This window comes from Carcharodon carcharias, chromosome 31 (assembly GCF_017639515.1).
Source record: "Carcharodon carcharias isolate sCarCar2 chromosome 31, sCarCar2.pri, whole genome shotgun sequence".
Lineage (NCBI taxonomy): Eukaryota > Metazoa > Chordata > Chondrichthyes > Lamniformes > Lamnidae > Carcharodon > Carcharodon carcharias.
The window spans coordinates 9942347-9963721 of record NC_054497.1 but is presented as its reverse complement, the minus strand read 5'-3'; the positions used below and the strand labels follow the sequence as shown (position 1 = coordinate 9963721).

The following is a 21375-nucleotide window of genomic DNA, read 5'->3' as shown; positions in this document are numbered from 1 at the left end:
TGTGCATTGGATTGCAGTACACTGGGAATGAATAGTAAGGGGTTTTGTGCATTGGATTGCAGTACACTGGGAGTGAATAGTAAGGGGTTTTGTGCAATGGATTGCAGTACACTGGGAGTGAATAGTAAGGGGTTTTGTGCATTGGATTGCAGTACACTGGGAGTGAATAGCAAGGGGTTTTGTGCATTGGGTTGCAGTACACTGGAAGTGAATAGTAAGGGGTTTTGTGCATTGGGTTGCAGTACACTGGGAGTGAATAGTAAGGGGTTTTGTGCATTGGGTTGCAGTACACTGGGAGTGAATAGTAAGGGGTTTTGTGCATTGGAATATAACAATGAAGGGGAATGGGAAGGTGATTTGGTCCTTTGCAATGTAGTACAATCTGAGTCTTTGGCAAGGAATTTACCAATTAGAATCCAATAAATTAGAGGAATATCCCCTCAAAAATATATCCCATATAAAGCACATTGGGTGGACCAAGACTTAGAGCAGTAGAGCTATCTGTTTGGTACTAATAACCCTGTAGCTTCCCTAGCATTTACTCTATGTTTGGTATTTTGAACACAATTTTTAAGAGCAGTATCTTGCCAAACAACAACAGACAATTCTTTATCAAGTACCAATATAACAAAAATGCCCCCATGAGTTCAAAGGACAATAGGTTTGAACATCAGTTCCACGCGCCAAATTCTCTGGCCATGTGAATACCAATATTCTTTGTGTGATTCAAATATCTAGTTTGGACATGAGACAGCAGACATCAGCTGATTGAGCATGAAACTCTGAAAGATGAGGCATTAAACCCTTTGGAAGAAATCATTGATAAAGAACCACACACTTCTATTGATTGACCACTTTTACAGTAGCACAGACTCCTATATTTGTATCTAGATGCAGCCACGGTCTGTGATGGTCATTGCAGCATATGAGGCTGTTAAACTACCTTGTACTTTTATGCAACTGGCCTCTCATTTCACGTATCCATTAAGTGTATGTGGTTTAAAGAGATCACAGATGCAGTTCATCACTCTATCAGGCTTGGTTCACATTCCCTGAAATGCAAAAGGTTAAGGAGCGATTTGACCAAGAATTCAGCTATATAGGGGAACTGATAGGGTAGGAAGAGAGAAACTAGCTCCACTGATTTGGGAGTAACATTTGGAAACACTTTGACACACAGAGGTGGCAGAGCGTTGGAAGTCTCTTCTGCAAATGGCTATCAATACTAAATGAATTGATCATTTTAAATCTGAGATTGATAGATTTTTGTTTATCAAAGATCATATGGGATATGGGGCAAAGGTGGGTGTATGGAATTAGGTCACAGATCATTTTTCTATTTATTCATTTATAAGATGTAGGCATCACTGCCTAGGCCAGCATTTATTGCCAATCCCGAATTGCCCTTGAGAAGGCGGTGGTGAGGGGTTTAATGGCCCAAATCCTATTCTTTTGTTCTGATAGCTTCAAATCATTAAATTCCTTAAACCTTCAATTAAGATTCTAAACTATGGTTGGACTCTGGATGTAAGTGACTGCACACATGCACTACCCAGAATCTATATCCAGGGGGAAAGCTTCTATACATTGAATACATGTAAACGTCAATGCACCTGGCCAAACAAATGACTCATTCCTACATTGCTCAACATATTGGAGAGAGATGACATGGGTGGCTACTGAAAGACCTTGGATGTGACATTATGGGTGATCAACTCCCAAGCACGACCGAGCGTATGATACAACTTGGACCAATCGTGGGACCGTACAGAACAGAAGGAGGCCATTTGGCCCACCTTGCCTGTGCTGGCTGTTTGAAAGTGCTGTGACGTTAGTCCCCCTCCCTTGCCAAGGGATCAGATAGAACCTGGCAGTATGCTAAAAATAATGTGAGAGCCTGGAGCTTTTGAAGGTTGTCCTACTGTCTCTTCCACGAGTGCCAAGAAAATTATTCGTGATGAGCTGCCTTCAGTCACTTGGTGTGGAATCAGAGGGAAAACTGCAGCAGAAGGATTTAGAGGAAAATCTTAGTTACGAAGGGTTTTGAGCTATAGCCTTCTTCTCACCTCCAGGTAAAGCAATTTGCAGCAGACTAGAGAGGATAGCAGATCGTAACCCACTGCCTTGACTGAGGATACAGGAGTCAAGCCACAAGAAAGAAGTAGGATCAGGAGGATGGCATTCAGCCCCTCGAATCTGTATCATAACCCCATTTATCAGCCTGGGCTCCACATCCTTTAATAGCCTAACTTATAAATCTGTCAATCTCAGTTTTGAAATTTTAAGCTGACTCCCAGCCTCAAAAGCTTTTTGAGGTAGAGAAAAGGGGCCTCCTTACATCCAGAGTCCAACCATAGTTTAGAATCTTAATTGAAGGTTTAAGGAATTTAATGATTTGAAGCTATCAGAACAAAAGAATAGGATTTGGGCCATTAAACCCCTCCAGCTCACAATCACTGACCATCCAAACAACTTTCCCTTCCACCTGCGGCTCTCCATTTCAAGCAGGTGGCTGCCTGGTGAAGCACTCAGCACACTGCTGTGAGGAAATCCAGTTTGGGATTAAATATTGTGGGTTTTTTAAAAATTCTTTGAAATCATTTGTTTAATTGTTCTAAAAATATTGGACATGGGAAATAAGAAAGGTTGTTGGGTTGATAGTAAAGAAGTATTCAACTGAATAACAAAGAGACTGTTCACTTTCTATTTGACCATGGGAAGGCGGGGCATCTTGGTGATGGACATGTTTGCTGACCAATAGCAGGAATGTGGGAGTGGAGTGGTTGGAGGCAAGAAGACAGGTGATGGAAATGCCAGTAATATGTCCAAGGAAAGTTGGCAACCCTAGGGTCTTGTGAGAGGGACAGGGTAGAATCCGAGGCAGAGGAGGTCCTGCGCCTTCCAGATGAAGATTGAGAAATGGTCCTCCTCCTTCCGTCCCCACAAAAGGCTCCTTCCTGCCTTACGGTTGGAAAAGTCTCAGCGATCTCTCTGCTCAAGCCTAATTGGGATTCCATTAGCACCACAATTCACACAGTCCTTGCCTGCTCCCCACCAGTGAGCCATCAGAATGGAGGGGAGAGGGCAATTCTCGCAATGACTCTTAATGTCCCTTTTCAAAGGCCCCCCCCCCAACCCCTTCCCACAACTGCCTACTACCAAATAAAGTTGGGCAAGTTGGGTTAAAGTCAATCCCAATTTATCTTCATGACATCTTCTTTGGATGGCTCAGGTAAAGCCTGGGTTGATCCTGTTGGAGATATGAGGCTGTCAGCCTTTACTAACACAAGTCCACAAAACAGATATCACTTTTGAGATGTGCTTTCGGATGTGAAATATCTTTAATAGGCTTTATTGATACTAGCACCGTAAAAGCAAGCCTGATCTCAACATAGCAATAAAGACACTGCACTCCAAAACAGAACAGCAATAGAGTTTACACTCCAATACAAAACTGTAATAGCACTTACATTCCAGACAAGAACAGCAATGAATATTACACTCCAATATGGAGCAGTAATGGAGTTTGCAGTCCAATATGGAGCGGTAATGGAGTTTGCAGCCCAACATAGCACTGCAATATATAACAGCAATAGCATCTGCAATCCAAAGCAGAGCTAAAGCGAGTGTACACTCCTATACATACCAGTGATTGGGTTTACACTCCAATACAGAAACATTATAGACAGTCCACATTCTGATGCAGAATAATTTTGGCCCATAATTTGAGGTCAGTGGCGAAATTACAATGATTGCCGTTGAAATTGAAGAAAGCTGCACTGAGAGCTAGCAATTTCTGTGGTGAGGAACTTACCTCCCTCAGCGTGCAATTGATTGTAGCATTTAATGACGATTCCCAATGCCAAACTGCAGTGATGCCATCAAGCTGCCTAAGCAGCCAATCACATTGCAGAATTTTCACAGACAGCAAACCAGGAAATGATAGACGTCAATCCACTTACTAAAAATGTTACAGGGAGCAAAATTAGGATTGGATCATACATATGTGGTTAAGATGGAAGTTGATATATCATGAACAAACTTTTAAAAACTAATCATTTAAGAAAACGTATTAAAAATATCTAGTAATTTTTCATAATGAAAATTTTAACAACTTTTCATTAGTTTTTCATCAGTAATTATTATTCAAATTGCCTTTAAAAACACTTATGCCCCTTAAGCAAGGTTTAACCTTTTTATGGTGACCTGAATTTTCAATGCTTGCTGTCTTTGACTCTCTGACACAGTCCATCAAACTGATATCGGACAGCATTTAGTGCAAATTCAGATTAACACAGAAACCCTGAAGTTGCCGTCTGTCATTCACTTCTCTGCCAAAGGTTGTGCTGTGGCAACTCCTCCCTACCAGCGCCACTAATCAGCAAAATTAACTAAAATGGTGAGAATTTCCCCTTTTCTGCTCTAATATCACTGTTAGAAAGCCTAGCGGTTCTGCAACATCCAATTTTGTGGCCAAAGTTGTCCATACTCCAATATAAAATATAGTCCATGCTCCAAATACAGAATTGTAAAGAACAATACTACACTCCAACACGGAATAATATTAGGTCCTGCATTCCAACAGTGATACAGCTGAAACTCCAGTAGGAGAAAGTAACAGAATCAACACACTTTTGGTCTTCCTTGCTCTACTTTACTTTAAACTGTTTACTTTAAACACCCAAGTACATGTGATCATTGTGATAAATGCAGATAATGAGACATTATACTTCACAATCAGTATATGTGTTCAGGTATGTCACACTTCACAATTCCAGCATGCTTTTATGGGTTGTTATTGAGTTCATATCGCATGATCCAACTCAGGCTTCAACATTTCACAATTCCAGTATGAGTACTGGTACACCACACTCCACAATCTAGTATCAGTACAGCATACGGTAGTTCACAACTCTGGTACTAATTCCAACTTTGATCTCTACATCTCTGCATGCTACCTTTAAATCATAGTACATCAAAGATACATACAAGAGACATGAGAATAACAACATTGAGATAGCAAAATGCATTTAAGTATTCTCAATCTCTTCTAATCATTTTATTACATGGTTATACGGACCTCTTGGACTCCAAAGTTACATTGTCTTCACAAAACCTTCAGGATCATTTTAATACTATAAATACCAGTGACCTGACCAAGGTCTTTCAGACTATCATAGTTATAATGATTAAATTTCATACATTTCATCGATCTTTTAATCTTAAGAAAATACCCTTGCCTTAAGTCCACTTACACTATACATCCCATTATTAGCAGAATGCTGTTTTTTTAAAACTCATCGTGAACAGCCCAGAAGAAATGAATGTGCAGATTGTGTGAACTCTCAGTCCCACAAGCTCCCAATTCTTCCTTTCCTGCCAGGAGTTATGAAGTCATTTTAGCTTGTTCAACAGCATTGTCCAATTGCCATCTTGTTTCCAAACACACCATCTGTAGTAAACCAAAATGACTAACACAATGAACTGAAACACACTGGCATAAGAACTGCATTCAATTCACCAGTAACTGGTGGGTTTCAACAGGGACAATGACTCCCACCAGCTCACATGTTCAACTGGATCCAAAGTTGAGCAAACCTTCTCAATTTCAATCGCGCCATGATTAATTTCCCCGACAATCATTTTATTTAAATGTTGAAGCCACTGAAACTTTGGACTCCTTTCCTGTAGCTCTTAGTGCGAAATAGCAACATGATTACAGTCAAAGTGGGCTCAGAGAGTGCCATTTTAAAGTCCTTTGTTCTGTGATCAATTTGTGTCAATAAAATTGCAAATTACCACCCTCCACAATTTGAAGGGATCAATTGGAACAAATAATCCAGCTTCAAGATGTCTTTATATCCATATCTGATCATTGGTAACAACAAACCTGTTACAAGAATACAAATTATATACACACTATCTCCCTCATATCAACAATTACAGGTTCATTTAAACTTCGCACTTCAACATCACATGAGCGAGATAGAATATACAGGATGGTAAATTACCATTACCCCAATGGATATTATCATACACATACCTGTAATCAAAATTCTGACACAATCTCAGATCAGCTTCCATTGAACTTCTTAACCCTACTCCAATCGCTTATAGCTCCAAGGTATTATCAAATAATTGCTGCACAACATCCTGCAAGAATACCAATATCAGAGGAAAACGACAATTTATACTGCATGTGAAGAGAGTACTGATTGGTTGGCAAGTGGCATTGCCATGGGGAATGCACCAGTGATGGTGACTGACAGTTAACTGCCAAGTATTGTTTGAAATTTAAATCAGGCAGCTTGACCCTGAATGGTCAAGGCATTGCCCTGAGGAATGAACCAACAAATGGCTGTCACTTACTTTGTTTAGCTGAATTTTAGTTAAAATTCTGATGAGTGCTAGACAAAAAGCTTAGACATGTCTCTTTTTTCAACAATACCCAAGTTCTGTCCTACCAAATGATTAATTGTTTCAAACTTCATGTAAATTTCCAATACAAAAGATGTTGCTCAGTGATTTAAAAGGAGAATTAATCTGATATTAGAAAGCACAAAAAGAACCACAGTTGCCCGTGGCATTGACTTCTTTACATTTCATTAGAAGACAACTCCAGGCATCTTCAATCAATAAAAACAAAAAAACTGCGGATGCTGGAAATCCAAAACAAAAACAGAATTACCTGGAAAAACTCAGCAGGTCTGGCAGCATCGGCGGAGAAGAAAAGAGTTGACGTTTCGAGTCCTCATGACCCTTCGACAGAACTCTCGAACTCAAGTTCTGTCGAAGGGTCATGAGGACTCGAAACGTCAACTCTTTTCTTCTCCGCCGATGCTGCCAGACCTGCTGAGTTTTTCCAGGTAATTCTGTTTTTATCTTCAATCAATGTCAGCTTGTGTCAGCTTTTTTCCAATCTTCAAGTAAACTTAGAACAAACTTTCATTGGATAAAGAAGCAAACTGTTACTTTTGCAATAAAAACAGAAAATGCTAGAAAAACTAAAGTCTTTGTGCATTTAAAACAGCAGCACTCATTAGCAATCCAACTATTTAAACAATCTGTGAAATAATTCTGCAGTACTATCCAACTACAAGATGTCTTCTGGTCATTATCATACACACAGTTGCAGTCCCCTCATTTCACTTTTACCCTGGTCACTCACTTCAAAACCATCAAGATCATTAAACAATCAAAGTCATCTCAAATCATTGATCCCTAAGCATCAGACAGAAATTGTTGGGATGGGAGACTTCAGGTACTTGGATAGATTGGTGAAGCTGGAACTGTTGTCCTTACAGAAGTTTGAGAGGAGATTTGATAGAGGTGTTCAAAACCATGAGTGGTCTGTACAGAGCAGATAGGGAGAAACTGTTCCCATTAGCGGAAGGGTCAAGAACCAGAGGGCACCAATTTAAAGCGATTGGCGAAAGTACCAAGGAAAAACATTTTTTCATGCAGCGAGTGGTTAGGATCTGGAATTCACTGCCTGAGAGCATGGTGGAGGCAGATTCAATCATGGCTTTCAAAAGGGAATTGGATAATTATCTGAAGAGAAAAAATTTGTAGGGCTTAAGGGAAAAGGCAGAAAAGTTGGACTAGCTGAGTTGCCCTCACAGAGAGGACAGGCTGAATGGCCTCCTCTGTCCTGTAACTGTTCTATGATTCTACGTCTGGAACTAATGATTTTTTTTACATAATTTAACAACAAACAGAATTTAATTGATCATAATAAAGATCTGGTTTCACTATGAAATACATTAACCAATCTCAATAATTCCAATTTAATTCAGGCCATTATTTTGTTAACCAAATGCAATAGAGAGTGCAAAACCATATCCAGTGACACAGTAACATTCACACATGCTTACAAAAATCAAATAGAAAAAAGTGAGGGCAACACTCAAGATCCTATCCTTTTCAAATGGGAACAGTTTCTCCCTATCCACTCTGTCCAGACTCCTGATGATTTTGAATACCTCTATCAAATCTCCTCTCAACCTTCTCTTCTCTAAGGAGAACAGTCCTGGCTTCACCAATATATCCACATAATTGAAATCCCCCAAAACAGAAATTTCTGTCCAATGCTTAGGATTTGATGATTTGAGAAGACTTTGATTGTTCAATTAACTTTTTGATTCAGTCCTTTTCTCAGTTTGCACTCAGAAACTGCTACAACCTGACTTTCTCAACATTTTCAACATTCCGACTCTCATTCTGTATACCTGTGGACCAAGCTTACAATTCCTACACTTTATTCCAAAGATTTCCCCAATTTGGGGTTCACAATCATAAATGCAAATAAACATCATATTCACACCTTCCTACTTCCATGCAAACCCATATTGGGGTATGAACACAAAATGCCAAATTATATGTGATGTTCCCAGTGCTTGAGCCCAAGAACCATTCACAGTTTCGACCAGTTCAGAACTGAAAACATGACTTATATTTCTCGAAAATAATATGCACATGGAGCAAACAATTAACATGCTCAAAACAGCACATGCTTGTCCAACATCAGGGGTAAGGCTACAACAGGTTAATGGGGACAGTGGGTGATACACTGAAAATCAACATAAATCATAATTTTTTAAGGCAGCCTTTCATTTGCAGATCAGAAAACATCCCCACACTCTGAGAAACTGAAAACAAATGGCCTTTTCCTCTTAGAATAAATATGGAATATGCTGCCTATTTCTTTCTTACAGCAACTTAATCTTTGGCTGTGGACTTTTTAACTTATTTCTCTTTTTCCTAACCCAGGTGTTTTACAGAACTCTTTTAAAACAGTCGTATGTATGACACCATATCTTCCTACACAATCTGTTTTTTCTCCTTGTTATGTCTATAGCTTATAACCTGTCTCATGCCAGTAATCCCCAAAAACGTGAAACTTGATGTTACCTTCATGACCTCCAAGGGGAATGAAAGATTTATGGTCAGGATTGTGCCTTGTTCACTTGAATGTTTTAACCCTCCAACTCTCCACATTACCAGGAAGTCGGGTGAACTCTTGTGGCATAACAAGTGTATGAGGGGTCAAAGAGGCATCTAACGGCTGCTCCTCTGTACCTAACATTGCCACTTGCACCATACAGTTTGTAATTCTGAAGTCTGCCAAGATAATGAGGGTGCAGAAGAGAACGATGGCCTTTTTTCCATGTCTCAAAGTTCCCTTATCAACATTCAGACCAAGGGAATCCTCAGAATGCCACCAGGTTTCATCAACTTTGATCTCCACTGTGGGGGTGAACTAATATCGCTGTCTCTGCACTGTTGCTCTTCTATCCCCTTCACAGGACATCGGGTGGTAGAGTCCCTTCAACCACTACACTCGCCTCAGTCTCTGCCAACTTCACAAGTTCCAATTTAGGTATTCCATTCTCTAAGTCATGATTCCTATTCAGTAAGATGCAGTATCAAAACAGTTCCCATTGCTCCGAGTATCTGTAATCACAGTTTTAAATCTTATTCCTGGCACTAGCTGCTCTATAAGTTCTGCAATTTCTTCACCTCTGATCTCAGCCTCTGCTCCTGACTTCTGAATTTTCAGCATTAGGCTAGTGTCTTCTTTTTAGCACTTTGGAACACTAACACTACTTTTTAACTAGACACTCTACTAAAGACTGTGGTGGCTCTCTCCATCTTCCTGTCATTGTTTCCAGCCCTGTCTCACAAGGGCTAACCCCCCCCCACTCCCCTTAGATTCAATCCATTTATTAAGAGATGACTTGAGCTCATCTGGAATATTTCCTGATCCTCCCATTGTTATCTGGAGATCTCTTTAAATCATGATCCCTAAGAGAATATTCACCCCCTCGAGCTGAAGTTTGGGAAACACTTCTTCAAAAACAATTTCAACTTAATGAAATTCAAAAATATTACACCTGACTCACCAAGATGCTGGACTGCTTTCTTGTTCCAAGTCAACTCGTTGTTTTAAACAGTGGGGTACATTCAAATTAATTGTAACAATGCAGGATTGGGTCTTTAATGAGACATTACTCTTCACAATTCTAGTATATGTTCATGAGTTTTTATGGAGCTTATATTACACAATCTAATATGACTGTGCTGATCTCACACTTCAGGATTGCAGTCTGAGCACAGCTTGGAGTGATTTACTCCCAATTCTTATAGTAATTCTACCTTTGACCTCTACATTTCATACGTACTACCACTAAATCATGGTACATTAAAGATACATACAAGTGACATGAGAATAACAACATAGCAAAAGCAAAATGCACTTAATGCTTCTCAAATTCTTCTCATCATTCTGTTACCATGGTCCCTTTAGGATTAATTAATTATTATGAACACAAGTGACCTGATCAACATCTTCCAGGTTTTCAAAGGCAAGGATGAGTGAATTTCACATATTCCATCAGCCTCTTAATTTCAAGAAGGCAGTCTTGGCTTAGGTCTACTTATGCAATGCATCCCATTCTCAGCAGAAATCTCTTATCTAACTCATTATGTCCTGATCCCACAACCTGGAAGGCTTCACTACCAGCAGCACAAGTATTGAAATGTATGTCTATAACATTGTTTTTTTTTAAAGTATGGGGCCCTACTGCTGTGCTGTATTGGAACATAGTGGACCATTCAGCCCCTGAGGTTTGTTCAGCCACCTTCGATCTGTATTCCATAATACTCTTGTATAAATCAGTCAAGTTTTGAAAATTTAAATTGATCACTTTTTTTGGGGAGAGAATGCTCTCAATTTCTACTACTCCATATGTGAAAAAGTGCATCTTGATTTCACTGCTTGTTCTAATTTTAAGATTATGCCTTCTTGCTCTGGATTTTCTCTCCAGGGGAACTTGCTTCCCTGTAACTGTATAGAAACTGATTATCATTTTATACAACTCTGTTAAGTTACCTCTCAACTGTCTAAACTCAAGGGAACATGAATTAGATTTATGCAATCCTTCTCTCATAATTTAATCCTTTAAACTCTGCTATTATTCTGGTGACCCTGTACAACACATACTCCAAGGCCAATATATCCTTCCTGAGGTGTGATGTCCAGAGCTGAATGCAATTACTCCAGATGGAGTTTGACAAAGAATCTGGACAACTGAGCATAAAATCAGCCTATTTGTATTTCAGTCACCTTCAGATCAAGGCCAACATTCCATTAGCCTTTGCGATTACTCATTGTACCTGTGGACTAACCTTTAGTGATCTGTGTACATGGACACTCAAGAGCTTTGATGATTCTCTCAGAGTTGAGAAAAACCAGGACACTGAGGGACACAGGTACTATGAACTTTCATTTCCACTCCAATGAAGAACAGGAATATAGTCTACACTTCAGTACAGGAGAGTAATAATGAAGACACAGCAATACAGAACATCAGTAGAAGATTTAAATGCCAATACAGATGAACCATTGAGATACAGAATAATGATAGACTCTACACTTCAGTACAGAATGGTAATAGAGTAAATACTCAATTACAGAACAGTACTTTAGAGTCTACAGTTCAGTACAGAACTATAGGAGGGTTTACACTCCAATGCAGAAGAGTAATAGAGTATACACTGTAATACAAGAAGAGCAATAGAGTCTATACCCAAATATAGAACAGTAATCAGTAAACAGTGTAACTCCAATAGAGAACTATAATAATGCCTACCCTCTAATGCACCAAAAGGAGACAATATTCCACTACACTACAATAATAATATAAACAGCGGCTGGACATATATAGTTCAATGATGTGACAAAGGGAATTCCCCAGGGATCTGAACAGGGTGCTCAGTTTTGGAACACATACACATTTTAATGAACTGAACGAAGGAATAGAGTTGTATATTGAAGTTTGGTGATGATACTAAGTTAGGGGCTATAGTAAGTTTTGTAGACAGGAGCAGCAAATTACAAATGGACAGGCAGATTAAGTGAGTGGGCAAAACTTGTTCAATGTGGGAAATGTGAGATCATCCTCTTTCGATCCAAGAAAGACAAATCAGAATGTTTTCTCAATGGCTTACAAGACATAGTCAGACTCTTTGACTTGTGGCTTAACCAAGATGCAAAATCTTTCCCCTAGGGTTAATCATATTATATATATTTAAATCATTTATAAATAAACAAAGCTTGGATGAAGTGTGACTAAGAGCAATTGAATAATTCTTCAGCCATTCCTCAAGGAGGGTATATTGGCCTTGGAGTGTGTACTGTACAGGTTTTATTTTTATTTATTCTTTCATGGGTTTCACTGGCAAGGCCAGAATTTGTTGCCCATCCCTAATTAACCTTGAAATGAATAGCTTGCTAGGAATAATCAACCACATTGCTGTGGGTCTGGAGTCACATATGGGCCAGACCAGGTAAGGATGGCAGATGTCCTCCCACAAAGGACATCAGTGAACCAGATGGGCTTTTATTACAGCTATGATAGTTTCATGGTCATCATTACTGAGGCTAGCTAGATTTATGAATTGAATTCAAAGTTCACCAACTGCTATAGTGGGATTTGAACCCATGTCAACAGAGCATTAGTCTAGGCTTCTGGATTACAAGCCCAGTAACATTACTACTATGCCACAATCTCCTCAACCCAGGATAGCCAGATTCACCAGAATAATACTAGAGTTTAAAGGATTAAATTATGAGAGAAGGGTTGCTTAAGCCTAGCTTATATTCCCTTGAGTTTAGATGGTTGAGGGGTGATCTAATTGAGTTGTATCAGATGATAATGTGTTTCTATTTAGATACAGGGAAGCAAGCTCCTCTGGAGAGTAAAACCAGAGCAAGAGGGCATTTTCTTAAAATTAGAACAAGTAGTGAAATCAGGAGGAAATTTCTCACAAAAGGGGTAGTGGACATCCCTCCCAAAAAGCAGTGATTGTTAAAAACTTTCAAAAATTGACAGATTTTTATTATACAAGAGTATCATGAAATATGGCTCAAAAGCAGGGGAATGGAAGAACAACTTCAAGGGGCCCAGTGTCCCACTGTGTTCCAATTGCAGCAGAGCAGTAGGACCCCAGACTCCAAAAAAATACAATGTTATACACATACCCTCTGATATTTGTGTTGCCTAGCATTGAAATATTCCACCATCATGGACAATTTGATCAAGATTATTAATTCCTTTCAAAATTTACAAAAGAAAAATCTCAGAGTTAACTGTTAGGCAATGGTTTTTTCATTAAATGCCTTCTTCCCTAAGTGAAAAACAGTTGGGATAATGATAATTTTAACTTAACTTATCAGGCAGGAAATCCATAGGGTTGGGTGGAATAGTAGTTTTACACCCACCCAATATCACTCTCCACTGGCTTCAATGGAGATAAAATAAAGTGGGGTGCAAAAGCTGCATTATAACCAAATCCATCAGTTCCCTGATGGATGGGTTAGGTGGAATATGCCCCCATTGTATTCCACAGATAAAACTGAGATCAGAAACATCATCATGTCTGTCACTCTGCCAGAAGCAAAACTGATCTGTGCATCTGATAGACAACCTTAGATATAAAGAATAATGCACTCTTGCAATAACTAGGAGTAAGATGGAACGCGACTTTGCTTACTATCTATAAGATGGTGGCTAGAACCCAACTGTTTACTCTTTGACCTGTGGCTTAACCAAGATGCAAAATCTTTGTCTTAGGGTTAATCAGATTATATATATTTAAAGAATTTATAATTAAACAGAGCTTGGATGAAGTGTGAACAGGAGCGGTGGAAAGATCCTTCACAAAATGTGAACAATTATGTCAGAAATTTGAATGATTGATAATTCTTTATTCAAATGCCTATTTATGGAATGTATGCTACTGTTGCTCCCCAATAACTTTTGTTCAGTTTCAGCTGATTCTTTTTTGAAAGCTGGATTCCGTGAGATGCATAGGAATGTCACCTCACATCTGTACACCCATCATATTAAAAGACATACATCCATCAAAAGTTTTAGTCATTGAGTTGTGCCAAAATATGAATCATATAATTAAACTCTTGTGGACTGATTTAATTTTTAATATCTTCTAAATATTTGAGGCAAGCCATTTTTTGTGGCTTTACCATCTCTGTAATTTTATTACTTGCAAATAAGTTGCATTTTTACTTTTAGCCTGAACATACCTTTTTGGCAATGTGTTATATTTTTTTTGAATACACAGGAAAGCACTTCAGGTGGTCTGAGTAAAAAGACAATTGTTAACCTTTTGATCCCTATAACAGTCATTGATGTTGATTTTGAAATGGCAGATTCTATTGGACAGAGGGAGCAGATCATTAATCATTCCCCTGAACCTGTAAAAATCATTAAAAACCTATGTTTATTGTCTTTATTTAAGTGCCTTCAGTTGTCTTTTTAAGAGTTAAGCTACTCATTGGTACTTGTATTAAAGCTCCGTTGATTTCACAAGTCCTCAGTTTACATGAATAAATCAGTTTTCAGTAAGAACTCGTGCTGCTTCAAAGGCCCTCACAACAGTGTGGTGACCTGGTGCCTGCAGGAATGGGAAGGTAGGTGCTGTGCTATCATTTCCATTTGCACGATTACCCTATTCTTGGCAGGGTGGGGAATGAAATTCAGCCCCACAGGCTGGATGAGTTTAGATTCATACAAGACTTGATCCATTAACGGTATCTGAATTTTTGTTATGAACAGGAGCTGAGAGATTTGGGGAGAGACCCTGAAACATAATAGTAACACTTAAATGAATTAAACTGTAAGCTATTTGACTCAATATTAGGATTAAGATGGCAAAGTACTTGCCTGACAAAAAAAGGAGCCAATTCCATGTTGAGATTGAGAGTACTATATTTAGGCTATTATTTTGGGCAATTGCCTCTCTGTGCCCATTTTAATGCCCCTTTGAGTACAAGTGATATTGCCTTTAATTCTATAAAAGAGGGGCATATTCACCTAAATTGCATAATGATAAATGTCTAACAGTCTACTGGCTTCCATTTTATATACAGTAGCCTCCTCAGCTGCATTATCCACATAATGTCTATAAACAGTCTTTTGTTCAAATTCATTATCAAAATCTGGGAACTCCTTGTCTAACAGCATTGCGGATTTATTTTCACATGCAGCGGTTCAAGAAGAAGGCCCCCCCCCCCACCAGTATTTCCTGTAATTTTTTTTCTCAAGCGCACAGGCAATTTTTTAAGTGCATGGCCCCTTTAAATATGTTTTGCGTGGCCATGGTCGTGTGGTATTTTAAAGGGGCTAAATTGGGTGCACAGCCTGTGTGGGGGCCTTTAGGTCGCGAGGTGGCCATGCAGCTTTGAGGCAACATTGTTCACCATCATCTTATCAAGGGCATCTAGGGATGGGCAATAAATGCCAGCCTTGCCAGTGATACCCACATTCCGAAGGATGATGAAAGGTCACAGATCTGAAGCCTTAATCCTGTTTCTCTCTCCACAGATGCTGCCAGACCTGCTGAGCATTTTCAGTTGTTAGTTCATATTTCCAGCATCTGCAGTATTTTGCTTTTCTATTTAAAATAATCCATATCAATGCTGGTAGTACCTGATGTTTTATATATATATATATATATGTTTGTGTTGAATATATATTTTTATATATAGACACATAGATATTTACATATATATGCATACACGCATATTGTATGTATATATATATGCTCCTATGATGTACTGAAGAGGGGATTCCATCAGAAGTGGTTGCTACTGTGGTGACTAAAACATGCTGAATGTCTGTCCTCTTTCTGTTCATATGTTATTGTTTAAAATGCCACAGTTACATTGCATGTTATGTCCATTGCACTATGTCCCTTAGCAATGTGGTCAAAAAATATCTCCTTTCCTTGTTATCTTCTGTCTTAGATAATATCTTTTAATTCATTCCTGGGTTATGGTTGCCCTCTCGGCGGGACATAAATCATCCCATTGCACTATTTCAAAGAAGACCAGGGGAGTGTCCCAGTTAATAGTTATCTCTCAACCAATATCACTAAAACAGATTACCTGGTCATCGTGTCATAGCTCTTCATGTGCACAGATTGGCTGCTACATTTTCTGCAACAGGAACTGAGCTTCAAAAACTCCCTACTCAGCATCACAGAATTGTTACGGTGCAGAAGGAAGCCATTCGGCCCATCGTGTCTGCACCGGCTCTTCTGAGCAGTTTAACTTAGTGCCAATCTTCTGCCTTTCCCCCGTAATCCTGCACTTCAGTTGTTTCTATTTAAATAATCATCCAACGCTCTCTTGAATGCTTTGGATGATTATTTGACTACATTTAAAAAAAAAACCCTACTCCATTGGCTGTAGAGCGCATTGGAAGTTCCTGAGATAGAGAAAGATGCTTTATCAAGACTTTTTCGTTCTTCAGGACTGCAGAATTGCAAATCTTCCCACATCCAGCCTTGTGAGCTACAAAAGCATCGAGATAGTTGGCAATTTCAACCAACAGGGAGAGATTCGTGAGTAGACTTCCCCAGATCTCTTGATCAGAACACGTGGAAGTCAATAATCCCGCTTTTTAAAAATTATTCTTCCTTGGAATGTTAACAGCACTGGGAAGGCCGGCTTTTATTGCCCATCCCCTAGTTGCCCTTGAGAAGGTGCTGGTGAGATGCCTTGTTGAACCGCTGCAGTCCATGTGGTGAGGATACTCCCACAATGCAGTTAGGTTGGCAGTTCCAGGATTTTGACTCAGTGATGAAGAAATTGACAAATAGACTCAAATTACACAATTACACAGTGTTCCTTTAATTACAACGGGGTTCAATGCTCACGTCACTGCATTAATTCAGCCTGCATATGTCAAAGACAAAATTAACTCCTAATAAATCATACTAATTAACTGTTTTCATGTTTTCTTCACCTGCATACAAGTATTTGAAATTTAAATAGTTCCCTAGCCACGAATAGAATGAGTTACAGACAGGAATCCAATTGTAAAGTTTGATACATTAAATTTAGAATAATTGGTTCTTGGAGTGATCAAGGTCGGGAATCTACTTAGAGCATTGAATGGCTGATTATACAAACGTTGGGTGCTCAGAGGTGGATTACAGAATGGAATTTACCAAAGGGGTTTTGAAATGTTACAAGATTAGCTCTCGTGATTTCGGATACATGTAGGGCTCGATGATATTACCTGGTAATCAACGCGCTCCCCGCCCCCGTCTCCCCCTGGAATTGGATATCTGAATAATAATCTTGTCCCGGTACAAATAAATAATTCAGGACTCCATTCATCAGGGATAATCCTCATCATGCACGATAAATATGACTTTGAAATTAAACATGAAGCGAGCTTTAATCAAATGCTGTTCAATATTATATTAAGCCGAGGGCGGCCTGGTTGATAACTTCGCTCTATTTGTCCTTAGTGAATGATCTCTCTGCCTAAAAGGGTATTTACAGAAATTTATCTTTTCCATGAAGGCTTTTCTTGAAAGATGGAAGGCGGCAGATTCCACAAGGATCCCAGATCAGGTCAGGCGAGGCTCAGAGGGAAAAGAATATAAATCCACGGAATGATAGAGAAGTGGTGTGCTCTGTTCTCCAAACCTCAACCGAATACCACATGGACAAGTCACAGAGAAACTCCTATCTCTTATGCCCCATACATATCCAAGAATTAGACGTTATCATATTCGAACGAAATCTGTCCAGTCCATAACAAATCGATCATATTAATTATTAACGATAATCGTTCATCTTCGCCGACCTAACTTTAGTCAAATTTACAATATTTCTGTTAGACAACGACAATTTGATTAGGTTTTATAATTCAAAACATTCATTTATTCCGGTTTAGTGTTAATGTCGAATCGAGTTATTTGCCCATGCCCATATATTTCGCTTAAACGACGGAATAGTGGAGGACTGAGGATAGTGACAGTTCAAGGTTTAGCTGTACATCAATTTTCGGATTTTCATTGAAGTTTCGGATCTGGAGTTTGGAAAAAAAAAAGTCCCATTCATGACTCCTGGCAACGAATTAAATCCGGCCTTTTTGATGGGCCACTTTTCATGGCTTTCACCTGTACCCAAGAAAGCGAGGCAGCGGCTTTAAGATATCGATCTGCCAATAAATGGGCAACTATGGGGGACAAATCTAACGAAACTAACAAAGTGTTTCTTAGCGGACGACGTTATGAACCGGGCCCCAAACCTTCCAAACCGACAGAACATGTTTTGTAATTTTCAATGTTCTAATAAAATGCAATTAAAAGAATCTCCTTTTGACAAATGCAGAGGGGGTCGCAGTAAATGCAATATTTTACATCTATTAAGCTTCCCCGAAATGTTAATAGTTTAACAGCTGGCCAATGTTAACCAACACAGTCACCAACCCCCAAAATTTCCGCCCAGATCAATCTAATTCGGCGGAGCAACATGCATCTTCCAATTTGAAATAAAATCTTTTTTTTTTTGCCTGCAAAAGTTTCTCGTGTCTGTCTGATAATGTTTTAGTTTGCGCGCTAAATATGCGGCATGGGATTCGACTGTTCGCAGATGCCAGCACTCTCCAAATGTTATGAAATATTAATAAATCATGTTTTATACATGGATGTCCAGCGCTGCATGGACGTGAGGGAGGAACATAAACAGACACTCAGAAAACCATGTATTAAAAAAAAACATGTTTATTTAGACTGCCCTTGATTTGAGAAATAAATCGGGTAAATGATTCCCCTCTCGTGACCGGCGACTGTTTTAAACTGTTAAATCTGCTTCTTTCCATCTCACAGTCTTTTAAGCTCACTCTTAAAATTACAATTATAAAAAGCACTCGACACAGTAGCTAACCCACAGTCGGCTAAGATCCATAATGTGCTTTTAAGACTATGACAATACTCGCTCTTCAACCAGTAGCTGTACGTCAATTAGTGTATTGCAGGCTGCCCAACATATTCAGGCGCAGATGAATCAGACCCGAGACGGGCTTATACGAATTCTCCTCAAAAATGCACTGGTTTTGTGATTGCAGGCAGTTGACATATAAAAGATGGGAGAGAGAAAAAAAAACCAGAATGCGCTTCTGTGCCTTAAATTATTAATCAGCCAGAGATAATCTTTTCTACAGGGAGTGACTTTCAGCGAGGCTGGGAGAGAGGGAAGTGAAAAGTAATTTAGGAAGTCTTTTTCCTCTAACTGCATTTTTGATCAAAGGAAAGATGTGAAGTTGCAGTTAACAGAAGAGAATAATCGATGAAAGATTTGGAAGCTATATATATGTAATTAAAATCAGAGATTAAATGTGTTAAATTCCAACACAGCAGAATGAACCAGAAATGCATTATGCTCATCTACAATAATGTGAGACAAGCAAATCTGTGAAAGGTAACATTTTGTATTTTAACGGCTCCATGTTCGCTCGACTCCTTCAATTTATAGGCAACCTTAGGCCCAGAATTTAAGGGCAACACCGAGGCTTGAAAAGAGTAAATGAAATGATTGCAAACCAGCTGTTAAGTTGTTGTAAAATGATCACAAAGTGACTTAGGTTGATCGGAACCTTTGCTTCATTACACGTAGACAGATGGAAGTATCAGTTTGCTCTATGCTGCATTCTCCTCTGCTGGGTTTTAAGTACACTGCGGTTAAATTCTCCCTTGCCAGTAATATCAAGGCCCTATTTGACTTTGTAAAAGAATTGGCGTGCCCTTCCTAGGGGAGATGAGGAGGCATCTTTCATCTTTTAAACATTGATCAAGGGGCCACAATTATTTTAGAAAGCGCATTTGATTTTGGAAATTATGTTTGGCAAATTTTGGAAACTGCTGAAGGCATGATTATACAATATCAAGTGTCCAGTGCATGAATGAATGTAATTCTTCGATCAATCAGATTTTGCGCCCATGATTATACAACGGCGAATTCCAACATTATTAACGCACAAACAGCTTGTTAGAATAATTTATAGAAAATTATTGGATATGAACGGAAACTGAAATATTTGCATGTTACTTTAGATGTAGTAAACTGCAATCTTCATTTATGGGCTGTTCCTGGTTTCCAGTTCTAATCCCCGGATCCCCATCATAACAAACGCACTCTGCTAACTATTATCGTTTGATAACGTTTTTCCCCACTGCGCAGTCCCCCGTGTAACGAAGTAATCGTAAAAAAAATTGAACATTTTAAAAATCTAAACGAACGCGCGTTCAGAAAAGAATAATCTTATTTTTAAAGAGCCTTCGACAGAGGAAGTGGGGTTAAATGCTCGGTGTTTCTAAACGGATCTTTGTCACTCACGGAAACAAAGAATGTAAAAAAAAAGAAACTGGTACAACACGTAGCGATAACAGCCTAGAAATTGGATTAAAAGCAAATGTTAATACTTCACCTGGAAACAGTGGAAAAGAAAAATCAAAACAGCCTCCAGCCCTTGCGAGAGAGGAAACGACTGGAAAGGCGTATACAACTAATAATGTCTTTCAATAATAATATGGCTTTATGGAACGCTTTCTGAGAGAACAGAAAGAGGCAGACTTACCTGTGTAAGTGTCCCAAGGTATCCCCTGCTAATTTCTTGAACTCTTCTTTCCTTATCTCCATAATTCCGCCAATAATGTTACTTGCGGTTTCTCTATTCTATACGGATCACCTTAAACAATTCCAGTTTCAATCATCACGGAGCTTAAGGCCGGCTGGTATATTACAAGACCCTAAGAAGTTTGCTAAAGTGACCTTTTTGCCAATGTCCTTGGCGTATCTATTGATTTCTGGCAGCGGAGAAATAGCGCGCCCCGTGGACCAAATTGTAAAATAGATACATGTTTCTCTTCCTGCAGACTACATGTGATCAAGCCACATTCGATTGATCCATAATATCACGGATCAGCCTTGCTTGGGGGGGGCGGTAAATCCTTTGGCTATCCTTGCACCCAAGTAAGTGTACGGGATGTTTCATTAGAGTTGAGGGACTGCTTCTTGAGTTAAGTGGCCCAAATGAAGTTACGGAGCAGGTCGGAGTGAATAGTTCAGCACCTCAGCTGGTGGACAGCTCCCACTGCGTATTTCAGAACCATGGACAGCTCACGCCTTTCCCCCTCCTCCTGAAACTTTTCAGACACCAGGTAACACGTCATTCCAGGGCCTGGGCTTAACTTGAAACTTCATAGCGTTTGCCAACCGTTTGCCGTCCCCTGCCATCACTCATTGCTTTAATGGGCCAACGCAGCTCTTCATTGGATGCCCGCACTGCCAATCAGCGCTATCTGGCTGGATTGAAGCCAATCAGTCTAGGCTTCCTAAAGTGGATGCTATGGCAACCAACTGAGATTTGATCATCTTAACTGCTGGGAACATATGGTTACACAATACAAGCTGGTAGTGTGAAACAATGCAGCTATCTATCTGTGTATCTGGACATAGAGAGAATATTTTTGATTGTGAGGATGTCCAAAATCTGG

General features: G+C 39.3%; 1 protein-coding gene across 1 annotated transcript in view; it reads right to left on the bottom strand.

Annotated features, from left to right (window-relative positions):
* Window positions 1–20518, bottom strand: part of LOC121271749 (vesicular glutamate transporter 1) — a 57245-nt gene extending 36727 nt beyond the window's left edge. Inside the window, exon 1 of the mRNA XM_041177976.1 lies at window positions 20457–20518. Within this exon, the coding sequence (XP_041033910.1) occupies window positions 20457–20518 (62 nt within the window). The remainder of the gene's footprint in view (window positions 1–20456) is intronic.
* Between the last annotated feature and the right edge of the window lie 857 nt (window positions 20519–21375).